The 12656-nt window shown below is 35.8% G+C and overlaps 1 protein-coding gene across 1 annotated transcript in view; it reads right to left on the bottom strand.

The window, feature by feature from the left end:
* The window catches only part of TMX4 (thioredoxin related transmembrane protein 4), a 30099-nt gene that overhangs the window by 15022 nt on the left and 2421 nt on the right, over window positions 1-12656 (bottom strand). Inside the window, exon 2 of the mRNA XM_037494875.2 lies at window positions 6993-7108. Coding sequence (XP_037350772.1) covers window positions 6993-7108 — 116 coding nt within the window. The remainder of the gene's footprint in view (window positions 1-6992; window positions 7109-12656) is intronic.

Raw genomic sequence — 12656 nt, 5'->3', positions numbered from 1 at the left:
TTTTAGCTTAAGATAATTACCGCAAACAACTTCATTATTTTACAGCTTCCCTAGTTATAGATCCTTGCAATCACCCAACATGCTTATCTAGGGAGAGTTACAGTAGTAGCAATTACACTTTATGTAGCATTTTAAAATGGAATGAGCAAATAGCATCTCATCACTTCAAGTTTCTAGTTAGATTTATTTCTATCAGAATGAATAGACAGGATTTCTAATAAATGTTAGGTTTTACTGGAGGCAGTATTTTTAACTTGTTCCTCAAAATCCTCTTATGTCCTTGGTCATCATTGGCTATGGCAATAAATTAAAAAGTAAATGAGTAAATCTTAAAAATATTTCAAATGTCTTAACTAATTTTTCATCTAGAACAAGTAATTTAAATTCTCTAGGCTTCAGTTCTTTTGTAAATGGGGACCATAATTTCTATCTTGCATTATCTTAGTATTAGTTGATTTCACATTTACTAAGCACATACAAAAACACTGTCTTACATTTAATTAGTACTATATATACATAAATGCTATGACCTTCCATATTTAAATTCTAATTCAAAGTTAGAATATTATAGTAAGTTATAATAAAGAAATTTAGTCTTAAGCATTTTGGAAATTACACACTGTTTTGGATAACATTTTTATAAATAAATCCATAAAAGTCAATGAATACAGAGAAAATTTTTATTTTTTATTTATTTATTTATTTGTTTGTTTGTTTAGATTTATTTATTTATTTATACAAGCACTGGGTACAGTCAGAAGCGCGGGAGGGTGAGAGAATTCACCAGAGACAGAGCAGGGAGCAGAACAGGCAGAAGGACCGAAGTACACTGCTGAGGGGAAACATCGGGCGCGGCAGGAGAGGTCTGTCGCGACATGTGGGACCCTCGCCGATGGCCGGGGATCGAACCGGCGCTGCAGAAGCTGCAGGCAGCTTCGCAGCCCAGAGTTCAATCACTGTGCCACTGGGGAGACCCCAGAGAAAATTTTTAAAAAGCAATACAAAATTGGAAGATGATCTCTGAAAATTTTCTGCATCTTTCTAGTGCAGGCTTGCCAGTTTAACACAATTGTCCCAAAATTGTTAGTATAAGGGAGTAAGAATTTTATAATTCTTGATAAGAATTTCTGTGGTTTTCTGTAACTACTGTACCAATTTACCAGACCAACAATTAAAGTTTATTTAAAATAAAGATCACTGTCAATTAATTGTGGCACCTCAAGATTGCTTTTATGTTTGTTTCTTGTTAGTATTTCTTCAAATGACAATTCATGTAGAATATTAATAATGTTACAGCATTTAACTCAGAAATGAGTTCTGGTTTGTTATCTGGAATACTGTATATCACTGAGGATGTATTCAGTAAATTCAACAATAATAAAATTAAGAGCAACCAAAGCAATCTTTTGATCATTACACATTACTAAGACCTTGAAGATTTGATACCATTGGAAATACATCTCAAATACATGCCACTTCTCAGAGAATGGAAGACATCAAAAAGCCCTGGGTCTCAAGTGAGCACTCCCAAAATATCTTCTTCCTTTAACACAGATGCTATGAAGTGTTAAGACTTTAATTACCTGAAAAGTTAAAACTTTACAACAGAGAAGCACTTGAGGCTGTGGCTAGAGGGTTTACAAACAGGTATGCATCTTAAAGAATTATTAACAGCACTGCAGCAGCTCATGTCAAGGTTTGTATAATGGTTCACTGCAACAAACTTCAGAATGTATGTTGTAAATGGGCAACATTTACAAGCACTCTTAAGTCTTCCAATAAAAGACATAAAGTTTGATCACAAGGTCTCCAAAATTTTCGGCTTGTCTTTAAGGGTGAGTTTCTACTTTAAAATAAAGATTGTATTGCATGCAACATAAAAGGGACATTAATCCATACTGCAGGGGGAAAAAAAAACTTTTAATTAGTAAACTTATCTTAAACACATTTAAAAAAGAATTAAATGATTAGAAAAAAATTATAATAGAAAAGTAGATTGTGAAGTGGAAAACAGTAGAAATTATTTAAGATCAATATTAATAAAACGGGGATAGCAATCAGCTTTTGTTCTTCTACCATGCATTATCTATATTACCTTGGTAAAGTTACTGAACCTCTCTGAACCCTAAGTTTTCTGAATATTTTATTCTTTCTAGAGATGTTAATAAAGTTAAAATATAGGTGTAAGTGCTTATCACAATTATAAGCAGAAGTGAAACAATGGGGGAAAAAATAGAACTAACCATGCCTTTGAGGTTGAAATAAAGTCAATATAATAAAATGCACAACAAACTAATTTTTCAATTATAAAATTATGATATTAATGCTAACTAAAATACAGAAAACTAAATACATTTCTGTAATAAGCTGGTGATTTTAAACATGACACATTTACAGACATGGTAGGGGGTGTCTGTTCTACCTCTAATCTCATGAAATTGCAGTCACCCATGATGGGTGCTCTATGAGCAGCTGTTATTTTTCTGTCCTTGACAGCTAATCTCATCTGCATGAAACAGAAGGTTCAAGAACAAACTCATTAAATTTAATTTCCCAAATTCAATTCAACTGAAACATCACCCTGCCCATGCAGTATTAAACAGGTAATACAATGTAACCTAAGCTAAGACCTGTCCCTCCCTGTCTTCTACATCTCATCTGTAAAAAGGCAGTTTGATTACAATCCCCATAGTCTTTATATTTCTGAAATCCTATTTTGTTTAAAATCCTATTTTCTGTTTAAAATACTTTTAAAATCTATTAGATATGCCAAAGGAAAAGTTATAGGCCTAACCAAAGAGTACGCATGGACACAAAAAATTCTTGTTTTTCCTTCTTAAATTTTACTTGCAGGGAAGAGAAATAGAATTACCCTACTAGAACTCCTGTGGCAAGGCAGTCTTAATGAAAGAATGTACTAATGGTGGTTTGTAACCAAATATAAATAGGTATATGAAATAACCAGTAAAGTGCTTAACTGCAGAGAAAAATAATACATTTTATTGGTTTTCCACTGTTCATTCAGGATGTTAGGTTTCATAAAGATAAATACTCAAATAGCTTTCAATAAAAGGAACAAACTGCCTGAGGATTGCCAGGGTATTAGTACCACACAATACACTGTCAACACCCAGGGGAAAACTCCCCATCTTATCTGGGTTCTTCTAAAGCTGGGCAAGCAAATTAACATCAAACAGATCAGTAGGGAAAAAAGCCAAAATTAATAACATGTACGGAGAATTTCCATGGCTATAATTCTGAAGTAAATGAGGTGAACCAGCAATACATATCCTGTGTTAAGGAACCTAAAGAAACAAGGAGAGAGGAGGTTGAGACACCACATGAAAGGCTAAAAGATTCTCAGATAGGGAGAACATATTCATTGATAAACTACACTTGAATGAGACCCCTCCTTCCACCCAAACACATTACGCTAGGTCATAAGATGGGGAGCAACAACTGCTTCTTCTAAAGGCCAAAGGACTAAAACAAGCACAAGATCTCTTTCAACAAAGATAATCTGCATTCTTTTAAGTAAATGTAATGGACTTCCTGAGCAACAGGGCCTCCACTGACCTTAGTTCCCTATACCAAGGTAACATTTATTCAAAGAGGCTGACTCTTCCATATTGTGAAAAGTCTATCTGACCCTTTTTGGGGGAAACCAACCCCACAATACCCTCTCTTTATTTGGCTTCTGGGACCCCCTATTTTCCCATCGCCCCTCTACTTTATCAGCCTCTCCTTTTACTCTGCAGAAATTTCTCTTCTAAATGTTAGAGTTCCCTAAAACTCAATCCTTAAAACACTTCTCCAACACATACTGTCTATGTAACCTCAATTCTTCCCCTTGTTTCAAATACCATCTACATGATGATCCTCAAATGTATATCTTTAGTTTATGTCTATTTGGATTTCTATCAAACAACGTAAACCCTGTCCCAATAGCGCTCATCCTTCAGTCTTTTCCACCTTCTGTTTTTCCACCAAATGCTATAACCACTGCATTAGGAAATTATTTTGAAATGTTCAGCCAAATATTGTATCTCAAATTTAACCAGTTACTATTGTTGTTACTAGTCCAAGTCACCAACTTATCTAGTACAGACTATTGCATTAACCTCTTATATTCTTGCTTCCACTTCTGATCTCATACAGACCACTTTTCACACAGTAGCCAAACGCATTATTTCAAAGCATGAATCATTTCATAACATTTCCCTATCCAAAACTTTCCAGTAGCGGAGGCCTCGCTGGTGGTGCAAGGGATTAAGTTTCAGCACCATGAAGCTGCCAGCAGCCACTGCAGCATGAGTTCGAACCCCAGCCAGTAAGCTAACGTAGATGGCACAGCAGACCTCTCTTGTCTTGCCGCTGCTCCCCTCAGCAGTGTATTTCAGTACATCCACCTGTTCGGCTCCCCACTCTCTCTGGTGAATCCTCTCACCCCTCCACATTTCTGGCCTGTACCCCAGCTCTTGTATGCCTAAACAAATAAAATAAATCTTAAAAAAATAAAAAATTATAGAGCTCTACATTTAAAATTGTTATAATACATGTAACAATTTCTTTCCCTTTTTTGGACTCTCTTTCTTCATTATCCCTATAGAATACCTTTTCTTTGATAAATGTTTCAAATTATATATATATATAGTTTTACTTTAAAAGTACTATGAGCCAATGATGAATTTGTTTTTAAAATATTTCATCATAATCACTTTGTCTATCACTTCATTATCAAAACAGCATATGATGCACGCACAGTGGAAAAAAATTGCTTTACAACTATAATTTAGATGGAAAAACTACATTCACTCAGACAGTAGATTTATCAATCTATTAAAAGCTGTATAACTCTCTTAATTCAAATCATATTGTGAATTCACGGCAGGTATACCAAATAGCTGACATGTGAACAGGCCAAGCTGCATCCAAGACACTCATAAAATGTGGTGCCCAGTAATTAACAAGGCTTACACCTGATTACACTGAATTCAAACTACTAAAAGACAAAAACAAATTTACTGTAAAAATGTAATTGCAACAACTTGACCTCCAAACAGAACAAGTGATTATAACAGACAAAAACCATGAGCTAATAACTGTAATTGTCTATTTCTAAATAGCAGATGACCAAAGTGGTTTTGATTCAAATGTTCATGGCTTTTAACAGAAATATCTCCCTATAGGTTTATCAACACATCGATCTTAACATACACCATCCATTTTGTTGTCCAAGTAATTGGCATTTAATTATTTAGTGTTGTTATTTAACTCAGTTATTATAGAAACACTTTCATACCTACCTTCCTTTTTTCCCCTTGTAAATGAATGAAGTAGGTAGAAATTGAATGTAGATAGGAAAAAATGACAAATTTTGAAAACAGTCAAATTTGAGGTTTATATTTAAAAAGTCCAATGTTTATTTTTCATTTATACATGTAACACACAAAACTATTTTTAAACTACAAATAAAAATGTATTGTGTTCAGAATTTACAAGTCTGTATTTCCTTCTTTCTTTTGTATTTCCTTCTTTCTTTTTTCTCCTGTATTTCCTTCTTTCTTTTGAAAAATAACATCATTAACAGCTATGACTATACACAGAATGACAGAATTACAAAATTACAGAATTACACTATTCTGGAGCCCACAATAAAATATACGATTCAGGGAAAATATCATGGGTCTTAAAACCTCAGAGTATCACACTACAGATTACTTGCTAATCACAAAGTAGGATCTTTTCTTTATGATTGAGAAATTTAGTATCATTGTAACAGGGTGGTGCCCAGGAAAAGGGGAATTTCCAGGTTCCCTGCCCCACCCAAAGGAAGGTGGAGCTAAAGAGAAGAGAAGAAGCTGGAGAAGAGACAGAAACCAGGAAGGAAGGAAGCAGGATGGAGAGCAAGAGGGAGACCTGGACGAGGCACATGGAGCAGAGAGACATGTGACCAAACGGCGCTTGCCTTTTGGTCGTGGACTGGTTGAAACAGATGTGGGTGAGAGACCCATGGGGAGGATAACAATGGCAGCTTTAACTTGATTTTGATTTTGTTCTTTTCCTCCCAGACTTGTCTCGTTGTTTCTGATGCTTTTCTGTGGGTCCCGGCAGGAAGGTGCTTTAGACTTTTGGGCCTTGCTCTGGGCCAATCCCATTTGGGTGGACTTTTACCCACGAGGGGATGTGTAACTGTGAGTGTTTGATTTGAAAACTATATTCTTTGTCTTTTCTGTATTGTTTACTAATTGTATTAAAGTTCCTTCCCATTAAAGTCTTACATGTTTTGTGTTGATGCGGTGGATGGCAGAACCTCTTAAAAGCAGGCAGGTTTGCGGGGTCTGGGGTGCCCCTCTCCCTGCCCTGTAACATCATCACCTTAATCAAATGCTCAAACTCAACATAATAGTGACAGAATTTGTCTTTTGATGAAACGTAATATCAAATCTCAGCATCAACAATGAAATATTTTGCCATAAATGTTTATTATCAATCTTGTCTCTAGAATGAACTTCAAATTTACAGAAAATGCAGAATAAAAAGAAAAAACACCTAAGCAAATCCCTGCCCAATTATTTTATGAAGATCAGTGTCATGAAAAAAGTGGAGGACTGTTGTATATTGAATGAAACTAAAAACACATAGCAGTCAAATGTAAATGAACATTGATGATCTCCTGGTTCAAATAAACTGTGAAAGATGTTTGGGGAATAATTAAGGAGATATTCATATGCTTAAGTATTGAAGATTAAAGTGTCATAAAGTCTGAAATGTATTTTCAAATGACTCAGCAAAAAATACATAAATAAGTATACACGTCTATGTAAGTACACATATACACATACAATCCGCATATGCTATAATGTTACCTACTGATTCTAGGTGGTCAGTACATGCATCATAAATATCCTAGGAACCTTTTCTATATGCTTTAAGAAAATTTAAATAAAAACTAACAAACTTTGGCAGTTAATGTTCAACACTGACCGTACCTGGTTCTTGAATGACATCTACCTTTCCCACACTAATCTGAAGAAGTTCACCGTTCTTTGCAAATGTTTCCCATTCTGAATCAGTCTGCTGGCAGGATGGACACCACGGGGCATAGCTATAAAGGAAAAACAGATAATCAGCATAAAGATAAGAAAAAATATCCGCAATACAAAATGAAAAAGAGTATTTAAATAAAAAATTAACTCTTCACTAAATGAAAGCATAAAAGCAAGTTTTCCAATCACTTGACATAAAAAAACAAAAGTACAAATTCCCTCCAGAAATTAATGTATGAATTTCAATTCCCTGGGGAAAAAATAGCCAAAGTTCAAAAGATTTTCACAAGTTATTATAATACATTTTTAAATATCATATAAAAATACTGTATTAATTATTATAATACAATGTAATTCATTTTATATGAATTTTATTCTTACTATTCACCCAAATTTTGTCACTTTCCAGATAGCTTTGGGTTTTCCAGTGCGAAAGGTTTTAATGTGTCACTGAAGGAAGACAACTTTCACAAGTTTCACTAAACTAGTCAGATCAGTTTCAATCATTCAAGGCTACATCTGATGAGCAGTACCCAGAAGATCTGTTGCTAGTGGGTCCAAGAGTGAGTTTCTTCCAAAGATCAGTGACAGATCTAAACTGTCCCAAGAAAGTGAAACTATTGGCTAAAACTGCTCTGACACTTTCTCAAATAGGAGTTGAAACACCTGGGCATTTAACCGGACCTCTACTTTCTACCTTTATTTTTTTATTTAATAAACAAACTGGGTACTATCCTAGAAGCTTGACTACAACTGTGAGCAGGATAGAGGCGGTGATTCCTCTCTTCAAGGAGTGCACAATCCAGACATGAACAGAGGTAAGTAAGCACAGGAGTAACCACAATCCAGGCAACAAATGTCATGGCTGAGAGTGGAGAACAGATGCTATGGAGACACTCAGAAGCTTGATGATCTCAGAAGGGCCCACAGAGAAACACATCTGTGCTAAGAGCTAAAGTAGAAACAACACCCTAAAAGGGGAGCAAAAAGTATGTTCTATTCACAAGTAAACAGTGTGTGAAGGCTCAAATTGTAAGGGGGAAAGGATGTCTTGAGCTAATTCCATGTAGGTTTTGTGGACGCCACCCCCACTCCAGATCAAAGCCATCAAAACATTGGGAAAGACAAATTCCGTCACCACCAAAGGGAAGGTGGCTGGGACCTGAGGGTGGAGTTAAGCAGCCAGGTTGGGTATAAAAAGCAAACACGTGGGCCTTGGGGGTCTTGCTCTCTCGCTTGCCTCCTGGCTTCAGGGCTCCTGGCTCCCGGCCAGTTCTCAGAGTGCCATTTGGGATTCCAGATCGGTGGATCCCGTAAGACGCATTTAAAACTTTGTCTCCCACATTTCTCCCTGAGTTGTACATTTCCTCATTTGCCCTTCCCTTGTAAATAAACCTTTTATTAACCTTTCGCGTGTGCCTGCAGTAGAGTATTGATTAAATCCTTTTAAGCGCGCGGGTGAGGACCCACAGTCAGGCACCCCGTTTTGTATCGGGGCTGCACTATAACAAGAGTACTGAGAGAGGAGGATGAAAACACCATGCACAGGCTCTTACGAAACTATATAAGGAATTAAGACTACAATTACAGCTTCATTGTAAACACCAAAGATGTAAGAGAACTATGATCAGATTTACATTTGGAGAAACTGCCCAGCAGTTCTATGGATAATAGATTAGGAAAGGATGAGAAAGAAACAAAGAAAATCTGAAGGTTCTGCTGTCATCTGGGCACTAAGCAGGAGGCCTCCTCCCTTTGCCCTCCCATGGTCCTGGAAAACATCAGAAATATTCACACCATAAAGTGCTAATGTGGTCCAGGATTTCATCTGCAGTTGTTAAAACAGAAAGCCAAAGAAGTCTGCTGTTCAGAAAGTATAAAGGATTGAATAGGATCTCCTAAAAAGGTATGCCCAAGTCCTAAGGTCCAATCCTGTGAATGTGACCTTATTTAGAATGAGTCTTTTAAGTACATAATTAAACTAAGGACCTGGAGATGAGACCATCCTGTATCTAGAATAGGCCCTAAAGGCAATGACTAGTGTTCTTAAGGTAAAGAAAAGGGAGCTTTAACACAGAGACTCAGGAGGAAGCCCACACAAAGATGGTTGCAGAGACTGCTGCTATGTGCCACAAAGCAAGAATACCAAGGGCTGCAACCAGAGCTAAGAAAGGCATAGAGCAGACACCCTGATAGAGCCTCCAGGGCAACTAACCCTATCAACATGTTGATTTTGGATTTTTGTCCCCAGAATAGTGAGCAAATACATTTCTGTTGTTTTAAGACACTAAATTTGTGATAATCTGCAATAGTGAAAGGAACTGAGACAGAAAAGACACTTAACATTAGAAGGAATTGGGGGCCTCCCTGGTGGCACAGGCGATTGAGCGCAGCGCTGTGAAGCTCTCCGCAGCCTCTGCAGTGCCAATTCAATCCCTGCCGGCCAAGGAGATACCCACAGGGCGCAGCAGCCCTCTCCTGGCCAGGGAGATACCCACAGGGTGCAGCAGCCCTCTCCTGCCTCGTGTGCTCCCTCAGCAGTGTATTTCAGTCAGTCTGCCTGTTCTGTTCCCTACTCTGTCTCTGGTGAATCCTCTCACCCTCCCACACCTCTGGCCCTGGTTCTTGTATGCATAAATAACTAAATCTTTTTTTTAAAAAAAGAAGGAATTGGGATCAGATATGCCTTATGGAGACTTAAAGAGCTAACAGAGCTATAATTAATGTAAAATACTAGGAACAAACATTAACATATGCTGGCAATCAATTTCAAAATAACTAGTACATAACACAATTAAAAAGAAAATTAAAATTTAGAAAATTAAGAAAAATGCCTTAGTAAAACTGGAGAGACATTCTCTCTTGAATAATAATACACAGAAGAAAAAAACACAGTAAGTAGAATAATCAGTGCTCACAAAATAAGAGCAGATACTTCAGGAAAAAGAAATCTTTAGACACTTTGAATAATTTCAGGATGCCACTGATTGGACATATTATAAAAATCTACTTAAATTACGTTTAAAAAAAATCCTTAACTCCAGCCAACATATTAAGGGGATAAATGCAATACATGTCTTTAAAATACTTGCTAATTCAGTAATTTTTTTATGTTTTAACTACATCAAGTTAAAACTTTAAAGATCAAGTCTTTACATCAAATTTTGAAAAATGTGAAAAAATTCTTAATGACACAAGAGTTGAAAATCTGCTTATTTTTCAAAAGGTCATTTCTAGGACATGTTATCAAAAATGGAGAGTAAAAATAAAAATTGATAATTCTACAAAACCATGACACCTGCAAATGAAAATGGAATTCATTACTTTCACTAGAATGAATATTCAATGATAGCAATGACTAGTACATTGCTCATACTTAGAACATAACCTGAAAGGGCCCGGGCCACAGTAAATGTTTATTATATCAATGAACAAATAGGAGATGATAGTGATTAACCTTAATACCTAAGAAAATATACACAGATGTAAATATACACAGATGTTTCCTTCAGTAATATACTTGAAGAAGCTCTTGGTTAAAGGAACAATTAAAGTCTATTATTCATTTATTGATTTAGTCAAATAGTATTTATTGAACGCCTAGTACTTGATAGTTATTCACACTCTGGAGATAAGCAAAAAGACAAAAAATAACTTAATCCTCTATTTACATAAGTGGAAGAGTCAGACAAAAACAATACCAAGCATATAAATAAATAAATTTATCATTATAAGTTCTGATAAGTTTGAAGCTAGATAAAAACAATGCACAAAGAGATATAATTTACTGGGGGAGGGGGGACTGGCATGTAGAGAAGACAGGGCTTCTATTTGAACAGTGAAGACTGTCAAGAATGGGCATATAGCAATAATGCTATTTATTGGCATAAACTAGAGATGGTATAATCACGGGTGGGCCTCTGAATCATAAGAGTAAAGGCCTCTCATGTAGGTCAGGGTACTAGCCAGCTGAGAACACATAATCTCCAAGATTAAGTGCCTTCACCAAGCACCCCTTCATCCCTGCTGATTATCCAGTTATAGCTCAGACTTGTATTTGTTCTAGTTCTGAACCCGCCTACCATTACTAAGGTTTTGACTTTGGCCAAAGCTTTAACCTTTTTCAAATTTCATCTCCTCTAGTTAATAAGAATGAGAATGATAATTCTGCATCAAATTGCTAGAATGATCAAATAAGAAAGCATTCAGAAAATGTAATATAAAATTGTAATTGTTTACTGCCACAGAAATAGGAGGAGGAGGAGGTGGGCAAAGAAGACTCTGTAGAAACAATCTGAAATAAATACTCCTATGACAGTTTAGGAGCTTCTATTTTGCATGTCTTTAAATCCCCTTAACAGTACCTAGAGTTGAAAAAAATTGCTTATTGTGGTTTTTGCTACATTTCATTTGGAAATGTGCATGGGAATAGAGGTGGTGAAATTATTTTTTATTTATTTTTTTATTTTTTTTTTTTTTGTGGGACCCTTGCCGGTGGCCAGGGAACGAACCCGCGCTGCAGAGGCTGTGGGCAGCTTCGCAACCCAGCACTCAAACACTGCGCCACCGGGGAGGCTCTCACTTCAATTTTTAAACATGATCATCCCAGGAAAAGTCAGGAAAAACAGTGCTTTATAAAAGACCTACATGATTTTTGAAAAGGTAATTTAATTTAACCCAAAGACATATGTTCTGCTCCCTAGGTATCAGTTTAACAGTAGGCAGGACAAAAATTAAGCTACTTGAATATCCACTTACTTCCTTTGGGGGGAACAAGCTACAAGAACAGAATACAGAATGTATTATATTGCAAACTTTTGTGTTTCAAATAAACAAAAGAAGTATTTACAAGAACAGATATACCGAGTGCCAAACAAGTATTTAAAATAGTAAAAGGTTACAAAGAAACAGAATGAAGAATAGTATGAACCAAAGAAATAGAAGAACTCATTAGAAGGCATTTTAAAGATTAAATAATCTTCCTAATTTAGAGAAATGACAAACGTTTCTCCAGCGATTAAGAGGAAATAAGTAAGCCAATTTTAGAGTAACAGCAGAGAGGGCTAAAAATTATAAAACAATAGAGAAAAGGTAAGTATAAAATAAGTCCATAGCTTTAAATGAAAAGTAAATATTTGTGGGAGAATTTTCAGAATTTAAAAAAGGTTTTAGAATTCAAATGATGAATGACTGAAAATATATTTTAACTGGTATCTCTTTAAGAGGCAGGTGTTTTTTTAAAGCTAAATTCAAATCCAAGGATGCAAAATTCTGACAGAAAAACAAAGAAAATTCAACAAATTAAATTCTCTAATAGAAGGTTTCTCAGAGCAAACACTGCTAGGTCCTTAAATATGAATTAAATTTTGATACCAATATAACCAGGAATTGCATTCCACAAGATTTATATGAAAAGAAAAAGTCCCCTAAAGATTGGTAGCATGTAAGCAAATGAACAAATAAAGACCTGCCATTCAAAGTAATGACAAATGTTTAGTACTATCAGGTCCCCCAGCTTGTTCTTTAGAGAAGACTGGAAACCCCTTATAATCTCCATTTATTATGACCAGTTCACCTAAACAAAATATGAACATGGGAAGTTGTATT

The sequence above is a fragment of the Talpa occidentalis genome, unplaced genomic scaffold (genome assembly GCF_014898055.3).
Source record: "Talpa occidentalis isolate TD23 unplaced genomic scaffold, MPIMG_talOcc4v2.1 talOcc4.10, whole genome shotgun sequence".
In the NCBI taxonomy this organism is placed as follows: Eukaryota; Metazoa; Chordata; class Mammalia; order Eulipotyphla; family Talpidae; genus Talpa; species Talpa occidentalis.
This window is presented reverse-complemented; position numbering and strand designations above follow the sequence as displayed.